This window comes from Tarenaya hassleriana, unplaced genomic scaffold (genome assembly GCF_000463585.1).
Source record: "Tarenaya hassleriana unplaced genomic scaffold, ASM46358v1 Cleome1, whole genome shotgun sequence".
In the NCBI taxonomy this organism is placed as follows: Eukaryota; Viridiplantae; Streptophyta; class Magnoliopsida; order Brassicales; family Cleomaceae; genus Tarenaya; species Tarenaya hassleriana.
In genome coordinates this window covers 1,836,369-1,855,658 of record NW_010960187.1, presented here as the reverse complement: position 1 = coordinate 1,855,658, position 19,290 = coordinate 1,836,369, and the positions used below count along the sequence as shown (strand labels likewise).

The 19,290-nt window shown below is 39.1% G+C and overlaps 4 protein-coding genes and 1 non-coding gene across 5 annotated transcripts; 4 read left to right on the top strand and 1 right to left on the bottom strand.

Annotated features, from left to right (window-relative positions):
- Window positions 1-1,646: 1,646 nt before the first annotated feature.
- Window positions 1,647-5,460, top strand: LOC104805113 (bifunctional enolase 2/transcriptional activator-like). Its single transcript, XM_010529545.1, has 16 exons — window positions 1,647-1,789; window positions 2,301-2,364; window positions 2,524-2,588; window positions 2,703-2,750; window positions 2,882-2,968; window positions 3,059-3,139; window positions 3,266-3,367; window positions 3,448-3,528; window positions 3,747-3,821; window positions 3,915-3,977; window positions 4,065-4,142; window positions 4,237-4,431; window positions 4,536-4,586; window positions 4,785-4,925; window positions 5,022-5,078; window positions 5,222-5,460. The coding sequence occupies exons 1-16, from the start codon at window positions 1,652-1,654 to the stop codon at window positions 5,300-5,302; spliced, it is 1,407 nt and encodes a 468-aa protein (XP_010527847.1). The 5' UTR covers window positions 1,647-1,651; the 3' UTR covers window positions 5,303-5,460.
- Window positions 5,461-6,112: 652 nt separating this feature from the next.
- TRNAL-UAA lies at window positions 6,113-6,195 on the bottom strand. Its single transcript has one exon. It is a non-coding gene; the product is annotated as a tRNA-Leu (tRNA).
- Window positions 6,196-6,295: 100 nt separating this feature from the next.
- On the top strand, window positions 6,296-10,221 carry LOC104805104 (delta(14)-sterol reductase). Its single transcript, XM_010529534.1, has 13 exons — window positions 6,296-6,502; window positions 6,703-6,820; window positions 6,922-6,992; window positions 7,503-7,559; window positions 7,646-7,737; window positions 8,005-8,052; window positions 8,229-8,349; window positions 8,439-8,485; window positions 8,624-8,705; window positions 8,888-8,964; window positions 9,038-9,157; window positions 9,488-9,562; window positions 9,866-10,221. Exons 1-13 carry the CDS (start codon window positions 6,455-6,457, stop codon window positions 10,017-10,019), a joined length of 1,110 nt encoding a protein of 369 aa, XP_010527836.1. The 5' UTR covers window positions 6,296-6,454; the 3' UTR covers window positions 10,020-10,221.
- Window positions 10,222-10,500: 279 nt separating this feature from the next.
- LOC104805097 (polyadenylation and cleavage factor homolog 4-like) lies at window positions 10,501-15,982 on the top strand. Its single transcript, XM_010529521.2, has 7 exons — window positions 10,501-11,228; window positions 12,460-12,561; window positions 12,639-12,896; window positions 13,163-13,288; window positions 13,379-13,816; window positions 13,908-15,413; window positions 15,627-15,982. Exons 1-7 carry the CDS (start codon window positions 10,848-10,850, stop codon window positions 15,639-15,641), a joined length of 2,826 nt encoding a protein of 941 aa, XP_010527823.1. The 5' UTR covers window positions 10,501-10,847; the 3' UTR covers window positions 15,642-15,982.
- A 435-nt stretch (window positions 15,983-16,417) lies between these two features.
- LOC104805087 (fructose-bisphosphate aldolase 6, cytosolic) lies at window positions 16,418-18,549 on the top strand. Its single transcript, XM_010529510.2, is given in 4 exon segments — window positions 16,418-16,591; window positions 17,143-17,370; window positions 17,454-18,248; window positions 18,251-18,549. Coding segments are annotated over 4 exon segments (1,122 nt in total). The 5' UTR covers window positions 16,418-16,563; the 3' UTR covers window positions 18,322-18,549.
- Window positions 18,550-19,290: the final 741 nt, after the last annotated feature.

The window sequence follows — 19,290 nt, the reverse complement described above, 5'->3', positions numbered from 1 at the left end:
ACGGATTCTGAATGGAACAGAGATTATATATACAATGCTGGATATGTAATTTCATCGACCGAATATGCAACATGTGGTTAATCAAAAGCTTATTGGCAACTGCCAATTGGAGGCAACATAAATCTGCGGGCAAACGTTGAAGGCAAAAAAAATATATTTATTATTATTTAATATCATTTTGTATTGGTTGAAATAATTTCAACCATTTAAGTAATATATATACCTTGCTTAGAGTCAGAACTTTAGAAAGCATAAGTTTGAATACATATATATATATATGTATATTAAATTTATGTTTTTAAATTTTCTGCTCGTATTTCTGCATATATTTGTTGTTTTTAATGTCTTTTATATCTTATAAAATTTTCTTTTCGTTATAGTAAATTTGTTCTTTATATTCTATATTGGAACCATATTTTTAGACGTTTGATATATATATTATCTTGACATGTGATGTTAGTTAAATTGCTATGAATCTATGAAATATGACGTGAGTTAAATTGTGTTTTAAATTTTCCAAAAAGGAAGAATATTATGCTATTGTGGTCTTCATTCATTGCCAGCCTCTGCAATTAATAACAAAAAAGTAGATATTAGATCCAAAATCAGAATAAAATAAATTTATGACAAATAAAAGGATTATTATATCGAAAATTAGCATATATATCTTTACCAAAAAAATCAGCATATATATATATATTATATAGTATTTAATGATAAATATGCCTAAGGAATATGCCGAAAACGATATAATATATCATAAGCCGTCAGATTTGATGCCATGTGTCACTCCCTAACATTCACGATTTTTTGCGGTTGAGATTTAAAAATCATGGGTACAAATAATAATTAATTGATTTAAAAAATCAAGAAACTAAAGTAATTAATGGAGGGAATATTAACTTTTTTAAAAATATTCATTGAATACATATTAACAACAAGTTCGTTTTAAAACATTCAATTATTAAATGCAGATCCAATAAAGAAATAAACGCAAAATTTTCATACAAACTATATTATAAATAAATAATTATATAATATTAGAAAATATAATATTTAAATGGCAAATCAATACACTAAATTAAAAAATATATTACATTTTAAATATATTTACATTATAATTATCAATTAAAAAATCTAAATAAAATCTCAATATTTATAAGACATCTTAAAACTATTATATTCATTAATTTAATTCTAATGTAGACAGATATAATTATAACATGAAATTGTTATTTTTATTATAATATATAAATTTAGTTGAAAAATAATAAAAATTATAATATATAGATATTTTTCTATTTTATTTAAATTTTAGATAGTTAAAATTTTATATTGAAAATTTAAAGAATCGAAGTTTTTGTACCTTTTATGAAAATGAATATTTATTTAGCTTTGTTACAAATAAAATTATAATGGTGAATTAGGGAAGATTCCGTTTTTCTTTTCTTTTTTGGTATTTTCCACTTTCCAATTAATTGTTTTACTTGGGCAAGGAGCCAGAAACCTCTACGCGTGCAGCACATCGTTTTGTAACTAAACCTGCAATTTGATCGTACGGCTGATATTGAATCTCACGGCCTCTAATCCAACGGCTGAAATCTTACAAACATTTCCGGTCCCCTTTATATAACAACCTTAGCTCTGCGAAATGTTTGAACTAAACCCTCGAACTCTTCGCCCTCGTCGTCTTTCTCCCTCCAGATCTACTCGAGCTTCGTCTATGGCGACCATTACCGCTGTCAAAGCTAGGCAGATCTTCGACAGCCGTGGAAATCCGACCGTCGAGGTTGTTTCTTCTCCCTTTCCGTCACTTTTCCTACTTTCCGGTTACTTTCTTATTTTCCGATTGTTTTCTGTTTTTTTTTTTCGTGTTAGATCTGCCTATATGATGGGTATTGAATGCCAATTGTTTACTGTGGTGGTTTTGTTTGTTGAAACGATCTGTGAGCCGTAGGTGGATGCTTTTTATTTGTGAATGATGATCGGCGTTTGTTTCCGGTGGATAGAAGCTGCGATAAAGATTGATTCCCGTTTTGGTCGTTGGTTTCGTAATTTTGAACGAAAATTTCTTTTCGATGATGGACTTTGCTCTTATGTTTTGGAGAATATATTCTCTGTGTTGGATCTGCTTTAGATACTCCTAGTTTTGGCTATAAGCATAGTGTTGTTCTTCTCCTTCAGTTTATTTAACGATTTAGACGAGTTTCTTTCTGTTTTCCGATCTCTTGTTTCTCTTGGTGTTACTCATTGATCAGAAAAAAGAAAAAAGTCTAATGGGTGTTGGACGTGATCTTTAGGTGGATGTTGTCTTATCCAACGGTGCCAAGGTCACAGCTGCTGTTCCAAGTGGAGCTTCCACTGGTATGTTACTTTTTGCGTCTGATTAGATCTATTTTAGCATCTAAACTCATGTATCTTTTGGGTAAATTCGGCGTAGCTTATATGATCTTGCCTGTCTTGGCTTGATAAAGAATTTGTGTGGTTAAATGAATCATTCTTGGTGGGAATTTTGTACAATAGGAATCTACGAGGCCCTTGAATTGAGGGATGGAGGTTCTGACTACCTTGGAAAGGGTGTCTCTAAGGTGAGGGTTTTATGTGATAGTGTCTTTTTCTTTCCCTCTGTTTATTGGGCGACGGAAATGTTTTGTGAGTGATTTTTTTTGTACTTATTTGCTGCCCCTGGTTGATGACTGTAGGCTGTTGGCAATGTTAACACAATCATCGGCCCTGCATTGATCGGCAAGGTCAGTCCACAGTTCTTTGACTCGCGCTGTTCTAAACGTTGTTCTGAATTTAGTTTACTGATAATTGCAGAAAAGGGAATATGGCCTTCATGTAAGTGACCTTGCAATTGTTTCTTGGTTGATTCTTGCAGGACCCAACTCAGCAAACTGCTATTGACAACTTCATGGTTCACGAACTTGACGGAACCCAGAATGAGTGGGGTTGGTGCAAACAGAAGGTGCTTTAGGATTTTTTTTTTTTGCATATGCCATATACCCTTTAGAAGGCATATGATTCTGACCAGTTTTCTTTGCGTGTTCATTTTCAGCTTGGAGCTAATGCTATCCTTGCTGTGTCTCTTGCTGTCTGCAAAGCCGGAGCTGTTGTCGAAGGAATCCCTCTCTACAAGGTAAAAAAATCACAGCCCGTTTTGTCTTTCCTCGTAGCCATGAACGACAGAACAGATTTACTTAAGTTGCCAGGTTTTTATTTTAATATGCGTTTAACCTTTTTGTATGGTTTTTTTTTTATGCAGCACATCGCTAACCTTGCTGGTAACTCGAAGTTGGTCTTGCCAGTTCCTGCCTTCAATGTCATCAATGGTGGATCCCATGCCGGAAACAAGCTCGCTATGCAGGCAAGGCCTTAATTCTTTGTTAATATGTGATACAGAGGTTTTTTTCCTTAGCGTTCCTTGTATGACACTGATGTTTGCAGGAGTTCATGATTCTTCCTGTTGGAGCTTCATCTTTCAGCGAAGCCATGAAAATGGGTGTGGAAGTTTACCACAACTTGAAGGTGAATAAATTGAAAATATAACGTTTTTTGGTGCTCTCATATTACAACAATTGGTGGCAAAGAGCAGAGTTTTAACATAATGATGTGGTTCCTAAATCATGTCAATTGTTTTCTTCTTTTACCAAAAATCTCTTGACTGTTCCCAGATTAACACGCATGCTATAGCATTTCCATTTTCTGTAACCTAATCATCTCCCTATTCCCATGTAATCTCCCAGTCTGTGATTAAGAAGAAGTATGGCCAGGATGCAACAAACGTCGGTGATGAAGGTGGCTTTGCACCAAACATTCAGGTTGAACCATAACTATTATCCACAGGATTGATGTTTCGGCTTCCTACCTGTTTTGTATGTCCCCTAATTGTGATTTGCTTTCGTCGCGTTCAGGAGAACATGGAGGGTCTTGAATTGCTCAAGACTGCCATTGAGAAGGCCGGCTACACTGGCAAGGTCTGTCTCTCTATCCTTAATTGTGTAATCGTGCTTGTACCTGATATATAACCTGCGGAAGTAATGATTTCCGATCAAATTTTCCAGGTTGTCATCGGGATGGATGTGGCTGCATCCGAGTTCTATGGATCAGACAAGACCTACGACTTGAACTTCAAGGAAGAGGTGAGAATTCTCTCTTGCCCATCTAAAGCTACCTTCTTCAGAACTCAGCTTTGAATGTGTGTTTTGATTCTCTGTTCTTTCCATCTATTTGCAGAACAACGATGGTTCTCAGAAGATCTCGGGGGATGCTCTCAAGGACTTGTACAAATCCTTTGTTTCCAAGTACCCAATCGTGTCCATTGAGGACCCGTTCGACCAGGACGACTGGGAACACTACGCCAAGATGACTGCTGAGATTGGAGACAAGGTCCAGATCGTTGGAGATGATTTGTTAGTCACCAACCCTAAGGTTTGTCAACTAATCCGAGACCTGACCCGACCTGAGCTTCACTTGGCTCTGCCCTCTTTAGTTCTTCGTTGCAAATGCATTGACACTTTTGTTCCGTTCTTCAGAGGGTCGAGAAGGCGATCAATGAGAAGACCTGCAATGCTCTCCTTCTGAAGGTACGTTGTATACACACTCTGGAGACTCTCGAGACGGCTGTACAAAAGAACCTGAAATTAGGGTTCCTGAGCACTATATGAGATGAGATCAGGTTGTAATATGAGGGAAACCCGAAAATCGGGGGTTGGCCTCAGATAATTGTAGTCCGAGATGGGATGTTATCATTTGTGGGGTTACTGAATCATTCACACAAACAGGTTAACCAAATCGGATCAGTCACCGAGAGTATTGAGGCAGTGAAGATGTCGAAGAGAGCCGGGTGGGGCGTGATGGCTAGCCACCGAAGTGGAGAGACCGAGGACACTTTCATTGCCGATCTCTCCGTCGGCTTGGCCACTGTACGTTTATAAAAAAAAGACATTTTTTTTTCTTGATTTGAGTTTTTCCATGTCGCCTTCGCTTCGACCCTCATATCGGGTATTGGTATAAATCAGGGGCAAATCAAGACCGGAGCACCGTGCAGATCGGAGCGTCTCGCCAAATACAACCAGGTTTTTTTTGCTACAATCCCAAACCAAATGCAATTATATTTCTGTTTTATCGATAAAGAAATTTTGTTGGCTTTCAGTTATTTTCATATTCGGGTTTTACATGGAAATCGGGTAATAAATCATATATAATGCGTGTGGTGTAGCTGTTGCGTATCGAGGAGGAGCTTGGATCGGAGGCAGTGTACGCAGGAGCCAGCTTCCGCAAGCCCGTCGAGCCTTACTAGGCACATTGTTACGCCCTTTTCTTTCCGTGTCTTCTTTTAAACGCATTTTGTTCTGTTCTGTTCTGTTGTGTTTTCATTTACTCTTAATCTGTTTTCTTTTTTTTTTTCCGGCATTGATATATAATAATAGAAGGGGACAGTGACTTTTCTTTTTGCTAGTTTTGGTAATTAATTATTATGCTTCCCTGTTTTTATATTTCGTCTTTGCTGGTTAATCATTTAACTCTTTAAGTTTTCGCTAAACTTGTTTTCTCATTTAATCGAATGTTTTCTTTTTAATAATTGTTACATTTCGATATCGGGTAATTATTATAAAGAAAATTTTGGGTTTATCATATGAGCCACTTGGGATTTTTATTTTTGTTTTAAATCATAAACATGAGCTGAAACAAAAAATGGTGAACGAGTGAGTAGTCTGATTTTGTGGGAAGAACGCCCTTTTGTTTTCTTTTCCGTAACAACGATTTTCTCCTTGGGCTAAACCCAATTTGATTTATGTAATTAATAAAGTTAATTTTGTTTATAATTGAGATTATTAATAAAGAATTGGATGTTTTACATACCATTTTCGGCAATCTTTGTTGGTATGATATGATACGCACCAATATTTTCTGGCTTTTTGCAAGTTAACCTGTTCTTGGATAAGTAATGTTTCTATGGGTGAATGAATGAATAGTGTCAGGCAACATGTTGTGAAAACATAACCTTTTTTCTTTTGCTATTTAGTTGAAGAAATCATGTTTAATACATGACGACATTGAGGTTATAAAAAATCAATGTGTCATTTATATATTAAAAAAAATAAAAGGCTGCAGGCTGTGGGGTTCGAACCCACGCGCACTTATGTGCAGAAGATCTTAAGTCTTCCCCCTTAACCTCTCGGGCAAACCTGCTTTTTGATATCCATCAAAAACATAAAATCTATTACCCTAAAACTTTTCCAAATCATATACCTCTGTGTATATATATATAGAGAGAGAGAGCAGATTAAATTGCAAATCTGAGTTCATGAAATAGACACCAGGACCCGAGATTCCCACTAAAAAAAAATTGAATTTTTTTTTCTGCCATCTGAGTAAACAAGTCGAGTCTCGATTCTATCGATCTTCAATGCGCGTCGTCTAGTTTCTAATCTTTCCAGTGGCTTTGAAAATGGATCTGGGTGTCCTTCTGCAATCTCTAGTTCCCTCGTCTCAATCTGTGAGTTTCCTCTCTTTCTTCCCAGCTGCCTCGTGTACCCTGAAGTTCTTCGATTCTAATGTCCCAATGTACCATGGCTTTTTTTTTTTGTTTTTTCTTGGGTTTTTGGATCATACCCATTTTCATCGATTTGAGGGTTTTTCTGGGTTTTACAAAATTTCCCTAAATTTACAATCTTTTTTTTTTTCCACGGAATTTAGGTTGCAGTGCTTGTGTTTTACTTCGTTTACTTGGCGATTGCGGGAAAAATTCTTCCTGGGAGAGTTATCCGCGGCGTTCCTCTATCTGATGGATCCCAACTTCGCTACAAATGCAATGGTCATCTTTCCCTTTTCTCTGACTAATCTCTTGAAATCAAGTGTTTATCTGTTAATTTACTTGTATCTCATTCACTAAGTATTAGTTTCCAATCTTTTCAGGACTGTTTGCGCTCATACTGCTGATTGCACTTCTGGGAATCAGTGCAAAGATGAGAATTTTTTCACCTCTTGTATGTATATTTTCACTTTGATCGAATATCTGTGGTTAGTTGTTGTCTGACAAAGTCTGTTTCGAGGCTTATATCTGTGGAGATTGTGTTCTTCCTGTCATCCTTGAGGACAATGCAATTCCCTTTTGTTTTTTTGTTGGTCTATTTGTTTGCAAGAAATCCAGTTTTGCCCCATTTTCTTTCTCGAGCATAATGATTTTGACATGTTGTGTTGGTTTTAGACAGTGTGGTTCGTATTATTTATGGTGGAAAAGGACTGGAAACGCAGGAATGAAGACCATAGCAAAATAAATTTACCAAATCAGAACGAAGCTAAACCCAGCATACATGCATCTCTATTTAAACGTTAAAGCCAATATATGATAGTATCATATACATAGATTACATGCTCCTTCCCCAGATTTATGTTCAGATTATTGGAAAATGTGCTTTGTATTTGTTATAAGCATTAGACAGTCATATCCGACCTGGGCAGCTTTGTTGTAGTAATAGCACCGATATATTTTGCAGGTGGTTGCGGATAGAGGACTTGAGCTACTTTCTGCTACTTTTATCTTCAGTGTTCTGGTAAGAATATATATATATATATATATATATATATATGCTTCTGATTTTGCAGTGTTTAATTTCATGGCTTCTCTTTGTATTCTCAGGTAACAGTGATGCTGTACGTTACTGGACGCAATTCCTCCTATAAGAGTTCTTCTCTAAAGCCTCACATCACAGGAAACTTTATAGATGACTGGTACTGTCATCACACACACACACATTTGATAAAACCTTACAGTGATGTTATATGTTTTGGATTTGACCACCGTAAAACTAAGGATTGAATCAGCGTCTTCTGCCTCACCTTTTTCAATAGGCTCACTCTTTTATCTTCTTAACCGGCACGCCCTTTGGCTTTTGAATTTGCACTCGAAACCCAGAGTCTTAGTTCTTCTTGGATTTACTTTTTACAAAAAGCCATTTTTATTATTCTCAGTATTGTTTATCTCATATGATATGATAGGTGGTTTGGAATACAGCTGAATCCTCAGTTTATGGGCATTGATCTTAAGTAAGTGACATTCCCTTGCATTTCTTAGAGACCCCAGGCTGCCTCAGAATTTCTTGTTTCTGACGTATATATTTTCACTTATCCAAAAATGTTTGCCATGATTTCATAATGAGTAAACAGGTATGAAGATATCTATGATTATGTATGTTTATTATGGGGGTTTATTTCTTGTATAGGTTTTACTTTGTCAGAGCGGGGATGATGGCATGGCTGCTCATCAATCTCTCAATTCTTGCGAAAAGCATCCAAGATGATTCCTTGAGTCGGTCAATGATTCTCTACCAGATATTTTGTGCGGTAATTCGGGTTCACTTTCTACGATTTTCTTCTTCATCAAGTTCTACCGCCTGCTGAAATAACTTGTTTCTTCAATGTTGTTATTGCAGCTATACGTATTGGACTACTTTGTTCATGAGGAGTACATGACCTCTACGTAAGTGCACCGTGTCTATTTGGACCGACTCTCATATAATTTATGCTTCCAGATTTTCTGACCGAGTACACTCATTTTACTTCTGGGAACCATTAGAAGATTTTTATGCATTCACCCATCTGCTTATATATGCTTCAGATGGGACATAATTGCAGAAAGATTGGGCTTCATGCTGGTGTTTGGAGATCTCGTTTGGATTCCTTTCACTTTCAGCATACAGGCAAGTAACTTCAAGTTACAATAATAAACAAGAGAAACTTAAGTTTGATCTCTCATCTCTCAAACATAGTCTGAACCCGAAAATCTACAAAGAGAACCCTATAATCTTTCCCAAGATTATGGTTATCCTACATTTTTACATGGTTATGCTACATTTATACATGTCTTCTCTATGGTATATAGGGCTGGTGGCTCCTACACAACAAAGTAGAGCTAACATTTGCTGCTATGGTAGCTAATTGCCTTGTGTTCTTGATAGGGTAAGTTCTTCCTCTGGATCATAGCATACTTAAGAACCGAACCAAGTGAGCCATAGACTAAATTTTTTTGCAGGTATATGGTATTTCGTGGAGCTAACAAGCAGAAGCATATCTTTAAGAAGAACCCTAAAGCACCTATCTGGGGTAAACCCCCAGTGATAATCGGTGGGAAGTTGCTTGCTTCTGGTTATTGGTATATCATTTTCTCCTTATCCTTATCCTCTAGTTTCCATGTTTTTCTTTATCTTAATTCATTTTCTCTCTCGGGTAAGACGGTAGAGTTCAATTTACCATAATGTGTTTGACAATTCATCAGACTGTCCCTCATGGTTACAATTTTGGTCCATACAACTCATTGGAAGTGATATTCATGAACTTCTAATGGGGAAGGCATAGGATGAATTCTTAAAGTCGGGTTGATAATAGAAGTGAAAATTTAGCTGCATTCACGAGGTGACTCATCTCATGAAACTAAAGTTGCAATTTCCGATATGGTACAACTACTGTAATTTCTCCATTACAGGGGAATTGCAAGGCACTGTAATTACCTCGGCGATTTGATGCTGGCTCTTTCCTTCAGCTTGCCCTGTGGGATAAGGTACTTCTTTACTCCATGATCTTTCATCGATCTTAATCCTAGAAATTGAGAACAAAACCATGAAACCCTTAAATCCCGAAGAGTCTTTCTAACGATAGAGATTATTTTGCAGAGAAACATATTTAAAGATCGTTTTTTTAATGATCATATGTGGATCATAAGACAACATTTATCAACTAAACACTCAAAAAATATAATGTAATAGTTTATTTAACTTTCTGGTTCTTTGCCATTAGACAGTGTTGAGCAAATGAAAACCGGTGTTTCGGGTCTGATAAAGTTTATGTTTTTTCCTCTCCTCAGCTCTCTGATCCCGTATTTCTACCCGATATACCTTCTTATCCTCTTGATATGGAGAGAACGGAGAGACGAAACGAGATGTGCCCAGAAATACAAGGATATTTGGGCGGAATATCGCAGACTCGTCCCCTGGAGAATACTACCGTATGTTTATTAACCTCGAGAAGACAGACGGATACCCGAGATTCTTCAAGATGTTTTGTTGGTTATGTTTTTGTTGGTGTGTGATGTGATCAGAATAGCCTGAAAATGAATGCCATGGAGTCTGCAGTTGTTAATGTAGTTTGTGTTTGTCCTGAGATTCTTCAAGGACCTCGGTCATGTTTTGACAGTTTTGTCCTTTGCTTTTGAATTCACAATCACTTGTGCAAAAAAAAAAAAAAAAAAAAAAAAAAAAAAAAAAAAGCATGAATCTTACTGCTACCTTGCTTTACTTTTTAGCGGCGTGTGCGCGTGGTAAATAGATGGGCTTTTATGGGCCTTTATCCATCTGTGAAATGAGCCCAAACATTTCTTGTAACAGACGCTAGTGGGGAATGGGCTTTATGGGCCTTTGTCCATTTGTCAATTGGGCCGAATCATTTTCTGTAACAGCTGAATCTGTTTCAACTCTTTTTTCTTTGCTCATCTCCTTCAGCCTTCCTTTCCCCCACTCTCGCCTATAAAACCCCCAATCCTAACCCTACATCGATCCAATTTCTGCCATTGACGCCGATTCGAAGCTTCCGGCGCCTCATTCATTTCTATCTCCGACCCTTCTGTTGTTATGCTTCTCACTTTTTGTCTTGTAACTTAGGGTTTACAACTATTTTGTAGCTCCAATTTTTTGCTGTATCGTTGTTTTCAGAAGTTTTGTTCGTTGTAACGAGGATCTTTTTTTTCTCTCCTTTTGATGTTAAGAGGATTTAATTGTTTAGCAATTGTCTGCGAGAATTAGGATTAGATTTTAGGGCTCGTTTGTTGAGCGTTCTTGTTCCTTTTTGAAATGGAGAATTCGCGAAGACCGTTTGATAGATCCAGAGATCCCGGTCCGATGAAGAAACAGCGCATAGCCGAGGAACCAATTCGGCCTTCGAATCCGAACGCGCGGCAGGTTCCGACACAGAGACCTCTCGGCTCAGTGTCCGTAACACCGGTTGCGAGATTACGAGCCGGAGGCAGAGCGGATAGCGGTGACCCGAGCCGTGAGGCGTATCAGCCACAGCCAGTGAATCCGCACCATGAGCTCGTGAGCCAGTACAAGTCGGCACTGGCGGAGCTTATTTTCAATTCGAAGCCCATAATAACGAACCTGACGATAATCGCAGGAGAGAATCTTCATGCGGCGAAGGCCATCGTATCCACAATTTTCAACAACATCCTCGAGGTGAACACCCAGTTTTTATGCACACTGTTATAGTAGTTTTATATGTTGCATGTTCACTTCCTGAGATTCTTGTTTGATTAATTGTAAAGAAAACGGAGGTATAGTAAAAGGGCGGCTGAAATTGTATCTGTATTACGAGGTTCAATGAGAATTTTTTATAGTTTTTAAGTAAACCTTAGTGTCCTTTCTGTGGAATTCGTGTGGTTTCTCTGCTTTTATCCGAGCTCAGAAGATCTTTCGGAAGCAAGTTATCACCTTTACCATCGTATGTATACTACTGTTTAAATCTGACACTCAAGCCATCATGGTATTTCCTGGCACTGTATATTATCATACAATCTCCCAATCCTGTTGTTGCAACCCTGTTATTGCCCATGTTCATATTTCATCTCATTTCATATTTAAGCTTTTTATCTGCAACTGTCTCTTAGAGTGTGTTCAAATCTCTGAGACGAGGGCATTGTGTCAATGTATCCGGTGATTTGTCCACTGGCAAGAGATCTCATAAGCTTTTTCTTTCCGTGTATCAAAATGTCACTTTTATATAGAAGGTCTGCTCTGGGGAGATGTTAAACACCATGTTGATGAAAGTAATCAAGATCTCTCTTCCTTTTGTGTATGCTTGTTGGTGATTTTAATCACGATTTCCTTCTCAAGATAATTGTAAAAGGCAGCTTAGTCTGTAAGACTTGAACAGCTCTATATGTTTATGTTTTGCCAATGTTCATCACACTGCAGTTGTCTCTCAATGGTGATTTGGGTCACTTTGAATTCTATATATCTTTGTTTTATATGCTCGTTTCTTTCCCTTTATTAAATTTCGCAGCTCTATTCTTAGGAAAGCGGGACTGGCTGTTAGTGGCACCTGAGCCTACTAACCAACAAACAAGCTTATAATTATTCTCGTAAAAGGCGAAGTCGATTTCACATCTTATTTGAGTGCCAAAGAAGAAACAAATCGATACAGCTTATGCAATCCAGTTGATTGGAAAGATTGGACTGTTTTTCCCTTTAGGTTTTCTTTTCAATCAGCTAGTTAGCGCCAACTTTGTGGCTTTCGGGACTATTATTGAATTTCATAGTTGTTAGGGTATATCCATCCTGGTAGTAGCTTAAATTTTCTTGGTGTGAAGTGCTTTAAACTTTCTATCTTGACCCTCCTGCTTATCACCATGTTAATATTTATAAGTTGAAATCAGCAGGGTTATCTGATTGTAAGAATGTCTTGCAGGTACCAAGTGATCAAAAACTACCATCATTGTACCTGTTAGATAGCATTGTGAAGAATATCGGAAGGGATTATATTAAATACTTTGCTGCAAGGCTGCCTGAGGTTTGGTTTTTGTACCTGTTATATAGATAATTTATGTGGGAAGCTACATACCTGATAAACTTCTCTGTTCATTGCAGATATTCATTAAGGCATACAGACAAGTTGATCCTCCTACACATTCAAGTATGCGTCATCTTTTTGGAACGTGGAAAGGAGTCTTTCATCCACAGACACTTCAAATTATCGAGAAAGAACTTGGCTTTAATTCCAGACATGAGAGTTCGCCATCTGTTGTTACCACAACTAGAGCTGATCCATCATCTCAGCGCCCATCTCATAGCATTCATGTGAATCCCAAGTATCTGGAACGGCAGCACCTACAACAATCGAGCAGGGTAAGTGAAATAAACTTGTGGCCACTGAAACTATTTTTTTTATTGACAAACCACAGCCTTAGGAATGTTAACCATTTCTCTTCTCTGTGTTTTGATAATTAAGGTATCGATATTGAGTGTAATCTTGGACAGTTTGATTGGTCTGGGATCGACACTGTCAAATTTCATTTTAAGGGTTCCAAGGTTTTCTATGGATATTAGCTTGTGAAGGCTTCTTATCTGATTTGCGTTGAGCCTGTTGTTCCTTCTGTTTTTTTTTTTGGCAGGCAAAAGGAATGGTTACTGATGTTCCTGGTATCATATCTAACTCGAATGGGGATTCAGATAGACTGGAGAGAGCTTCAAGCTTAGCAGCTGGAGGTACATGGGTAGATCCATCTGTTAAAGCAAATGTAAGTTGAACATTATCTTTATATATGTATTGTTACAGGTAGGTAGCTACCTGTTGTTTCTGTTTACTAATTTTATTGTGTTGGATTCAGAGCATTCGGAGACCTCCAAGAGAGTCACTTAGCGAACCTCTTTATGAGAAAGATATCACCTCGATACCCGGTGAATATGATTACGCTTCTGATCTACCGCAGCATTCTAGATCAGGAAATAAAAAAATTGGTTCGAGGATTACAGATGAAGGACATGGCAGGCAATGGTATGGATCTATGAGCAGTTTTCCTGAGATGATTTCCGGCCAGAGGGATGGGTTAAATACCAAAGGCAGAATTTCCACCTACAGTGCTGCCAGATTGTCTAATCCAGATCCAAGTGGTCCCGGTAGAAGTAGTATCGGTGTCTCTAGTAGTTGGAAAAATTCTGAAGAAGATGAATTTATGTGGGACATGCACTCAAGACTAACTGAAACTGATGTAACCAGCATCAACTTGAGGAATGAGCCTTGGACAACAGATGAATCGGAGAGATTGGTGAGCTATAATTTTAACTTGCTGTCCTGTATATATTATACCGTATTTGTGGTTAACTTTCCCAACTTGATGCATTTTTTATCACATGTAGGAGTCTGAAAATCACCTATTGAGATCTACTAGACTACCAGACGTGGGGACAAGGTTTGAGTCTGAGAATTCAACTGATTCATATTCAAGTGAGCAAAAAGATCGACTTGCATATGGTCGCTTGATATCTTCTCCAAGGTCGTCGCAAGATAGTCTTGTTCAGCATAATTCAGAAGGTTATTCTTCTATGGTTGGTGGGACCTCTACTCTAACAAGAAAAGGGGTTCGGCCTCAAGCTGTTTCATCTCGTGTTAGAGCCCCAGGCTCCGGTATTTTGCCACACTCAGCATCTGAATCAGATAGACAATCACCCGTACATGATTCAGCTTCGCTACAGACTTTGACGAAGCAAGATGTTAGAAGAATTAATTCCCTTCCTCAACGTGATCCTAGGACTTCCCGGCTTCCAGTGAAACCTGAGCGATCCCAGTCTTCAGGTAGTGTTTCACGTCCTGTTGCTTCGGATGCTCCAGGCCAATCAGACGTGAGCAATTTGCTGGCTGCTGTCATGAAGAGTGGAATCCTTTCTAAAAACCCGACTGGTGGTGGATTGAAGGAGGAGAGCTTTCAAGATGAGGAGAATCCAAGATTGCAATCCCTCTCCGCAGCCTCTAGACCTAGGACAGTCCCACCATCATTGCCAAACTCAGTGGCCAATGAGAATTCATCTACTCGTTTAAAAGTTGGAAAGCCATCGCCATTGCCTGGTTCTTGCCCAACGGCAAATAAGACTTCTGATGAGAATAGTAGTAAGGCCTCAGATCCTATATCAAGCCTCTTGAGCTCCTTAGTTTCAAAGGGTTTGATATCGGCTTCGAAGACAGAGTTGTCATCCCTTTCACAGAGCCAGGTTGCTTCTGCAACAGAGGACCATAGTCCAGATCATTCTACCAATAGCTCTATATCTGTAACCGCGGTTCCATCGGATAATAAGCCAGAGGCTTCAGTGAACAGGGGCCCATCCACAGCCCCTAAAGCAAAAGGGCCTGATCCGCCATCTGAAACAGCAAGACTGGAGTCAGACGACCTCATAGGACTGCAGTTTAGGCCGGACAAAATCCGGGAATTTCACCCTGCGGTGATCGGTAGTCTGTTTGATGATGGCATTCGCCTAAAACACAAGGAACAACTTTTAATGCACTCGGGAAAGCATGATGAGAAGAGCAAGAGCAAAAAGTCATGGGCTTGGTTTCCAAAAGCTGATGACTGGGTGGCAGGAAAACCTAGCCAGCTTGAACCCGATCTCCCTATCGTTCAGAGGGAGCCCGAGGCAATGAAGGAAGATGGTCCAGCTGTCCTGGCAGACGAGAACCAGTGTGCATGCATCTTGTGTGGAGAGATGTTCCATGACCATTTCAGTCCAGAAATGGATCGATGGATGTTCAAGGGGGCGGTTTACTTGCCCATTGCCTCAGCCGGTATCGAGGCCAAGGCCACAATAGTCCATACAAATTGCTTGACTGAGAACTCAAAGGAGGAATTGGGCATTGTGGATGAGATGAAAAAGGTAAACCCTTGATCTTTAAAACTCTTGATTGACACTGAAAAATCAAAGACGTTATAGATTTGGTTTGGACCCACCATTTTTTTTTTTATATTTTGGCTTCATATCTCTCTCTTTTTTTTTATGGATCCACACCTTATTGCACCAATTGTTCTTTCTGTCTATGACTCACTTCTCTGGTTATATAATGGTCCCCTTTGCTTTATTCTGTTGTAGGAAAATGACGGTTAGTCCATTTGAAGATGAAGAACAAAGGTTTGGTGGGCGCTCAATGATGCAAAATCTTGTAGAAAATTCCTTGAGCTCTTGATGCCTTTCTTAGATCTATCTCTCTCTAATTTTTTTTTTTCTTTCCGTGTAATTTTCGATCCGATAGAAATAACGCAAAAGGGTATTTTCGTAATTCTCTACCGAACTCTCGATGTAATTTCCCCCGATGTCTGAAACTGAAAACCAGCTCGGACCGGCTTCTTCCCATGGACGAGGAACACTCTCAGTTGGTTATGAGGAAGTTCGGTTTGTTCTATGGGGACATAATGTTTTGTCTTGAAAAGACTAGAGTTTGCCTTGCATTTTCTAATTGTTATTCATCAATTACGGATTTAGAAACAAAAAAAAAATTAGCCAAATTTTAACAAAATTAAATCTCTCATTTGGCATCATTTACATTCGACCAATCCATTAACTATAAATGCACTCTAATAGAATGTAGCATAAAATAAAAACAATGACTACAAATAGAATTTGAACCAAATATTAAAATAATATAAAAAAGGAGATTTTTTGTAAATAAATATTATTTTTAATAATAAAAACCGAATTCAGAAGAAGGCCGAATCCAATATATAAATAGTTTTAAAAAATCAAATCCAACAACAATACCAATACCGAACACTAATCAAAATAGAAAAAAAATCTAATCATTACCAAAACCACAGGACTATAAAAAAAAGTTAAAAACCGCCATGGAAACCATGTGAGATCCAACGGCTGAGCAGCCGTTTGTTGGAAAACAGACCACAGATCTCAACCATTGATTACGACTTCAACCTTTTCCGAACCTTCTACGCTTTCTCATCTATAAAAACCGCCATTTTCCCTCTCTACTTCACCTTCCTTTCAAATTTCTCATCATCTTCTTCATCCGTCGACCATGTCTGCCTTTAAGAGTAAATACGCCGGTAAGATATCTCTCTCTCTATATATGTAGATGTATATGTTTCTCTGAGTCTCTTTTGCTGTAGCTTCAATTTACCGGTGGTGTTTGGTGCTGTGTCTGATTCCGACTTGGTTATATGATTGTTAGACCTGGTTGTTTCCGTGTTTTATTCCGCTTCTGATCTTGCTTCGGCGTCTTTGGATCTGTATTTTTTCATGTGAGTTGATCGTTGATTCGTTGTTGTTTTTCGGGAATATTTCGTGATTGTGTCCGAGTTGCCTGGATCTGACTCAATTCGATTGTAGGACGACTCTGTTCGCTGTGTGCCTGACTCGGATAAACGGGTTTGTATTCTACGTAGTTTCGGATCGGGTTTAGGGTTTAGGGTTTAATCTTGGGTGAGTACCAGCGGAATTCCATGTTTTGTTTTTGTTTGAATCTGATTAACTGGTTCCGTTCGTGAATGAATATTTCTGAATCTATGATTCGAAACTGAAGTTTAACTGCGTAGAACATTTCAAATTCTTATTGTTTATGCGTTTCTTTTTTTTTTTTCTGTATTGAACATTGCAGATGAGCTGATCGCTAACGCAGCCTACATTGGCACACCCGGAAAGGGGATCCTGGCCGCCGATGAGTCGACCGGTACCATCGGAAAGCGTCTCGCTAGCATCAACGTCGAGAACGTCGAGTCCAACAGGCGTGCTCTCCGTGAGCTCCTCTTCACCGCTCCCGGTGCCCTCCATTACCTCAGCGGCGTTATCCTCTTCGAGGAAACCCTCTACCAGAAGACTTCCGATGGTATATACACAATATGCAGTGAATGTATCTTCTGTACTGTATTGATCCGTTTCGGTTGTTTACTGGTTGCTAAATTGATGCAGGGAAGCCTTTTGTTGACCTTTTGAAAGAGGGTGGAGTCCTTCCAGGTATCAAAGTCGATAAGGGTACCGTCGTGCTCCCTGGCACCAACGGTGAGACCACCACACAGGGTCTTGACGGTCTCGGTGACCGCTGCAAGAAGTACTACGAGGCTGGTGCCCGTTTCGCCAAGTGGCGTGCTGTCCTCAAGATCGGCCCGAATGAGCCTTCTGAGCTAGCCATCCACGAGAACGCCTACGGGTTGGCTAGATATGCCGTCATCTGTCAGGAGAACGGTCTTGTCCCCATTGTGGAGCCTGAGATCCTTGTCGACGGACCACACGACATCCGCAAATGTGCGGCGGTCACGGAGCGCGTCCTCGCAGCTTGCTACAAGGCCTTGAACGACCACCACGTATTGCTTGAGGGTACCCTCTTGAAACCCAACATGGTGACACCCGGGTCGGAAAGCAGCAAGGTGGCACCCGAGGTGATAGCCGAGCACACAGTCCGAGCCCTCCAGAGGACTGTGCCAGCAGCCGTCCCAGCCATCGTGTTCTTGTCCGGTGGGCAGAGCGAGGAAGAGGCGACACTTAACCTGAACGCGATGAACCAGCTGAAGGGGAAGAAGCCATGGTCGCTGTCATTCTCGTTCGGACGAGCCCTGCAGCAGAGCACGCTCAAGGCGTGGGCGGGGAAAGAGGAGAACGTGAAGAAGGCGCAAGAAGCGTTCGTGGTGAGATGTAAGGCCAACTCAGAGGCCACACTCGGAACCTACAAGGGTGACGCCAAGCGTGGGGAGGGTGCCGACGAGAGCCTCCACGTCAAGGACTACAAGTACTGATGGATGATGATGCGGATGTCATCATCATCGTCATGGGTGTGCTGTGATATTATTTAATAGGGTTTTTGTACCTTCCCTTGACAACATCTCGGCTTCCCCCTTTTTTTTTGTTTTGTTTGGGGTTTGGTTTTGTTTTGTGAATTTAGGATAAACGGGTGCTCGGGGTGAATGTTGTCCCAATAAGCTTTCCCTCCAATTCGGAGTTGGTATTTGAGTTCCGAAAATTGTGAACGGTACCAAGCCGATTAAGTGGATTTTGGTTTGGTTTGATTTTATAGACTAATAACCAACAGTACAACATAAATTTCGGTTAGGAGAGTCAAATAGATCGATCCAGTTTGAGTGAAAATTCAGTTCGAAGGTTTTGGGTTCGGTTTTAAAGATTGGACTAAATTTTTACATGCTCATAGAAACGAACCTCGAATTCCAATCCTATAGAATCAGATTTGGGTCGGATCACACATCAAAATATTTTTTATATTTATTTGTTGTAAATTAGATAGGGTTTTTGGATCGGTAGGTTTGAAAATCCGAATTTTTTTTTTATAATTTGGAAATTCATTCGCTTTTTGGTCCGTTTATATCTTCTAGAAGATTGGAGAAACTCATATAAATGTCCCTTTTCAAGTGATGACTCAAATCCGGATTAAAAAAGAGTTTTGTTCCCTTTCTTATCTGTTGAACCATCTAATCTTACATAATCCGAATTTATTCGAACCTGCGAATTCAAGTTGAAATCTGATATTACTGTTTAGGTGGTTTGGATCGGATATCGGATTTTGTATTTAAATTGACACCTCTAATTTCATTTCAATACCAAAAAAAACTGCATGGTATTTCGACGGTTCCCTCACCGGCGCCGGAGTAAAGGAAGATATGGAGAGAGGAAAGGCGTCAAACTATTTTGAAGAATAATTGACGATATTTATTAATTAATTATGACAATGATGAACAAAGCGGTAGTCTCCAATAAGACTCTCCCCTCTCCATGGTATAGTTAATTGAATATATATATA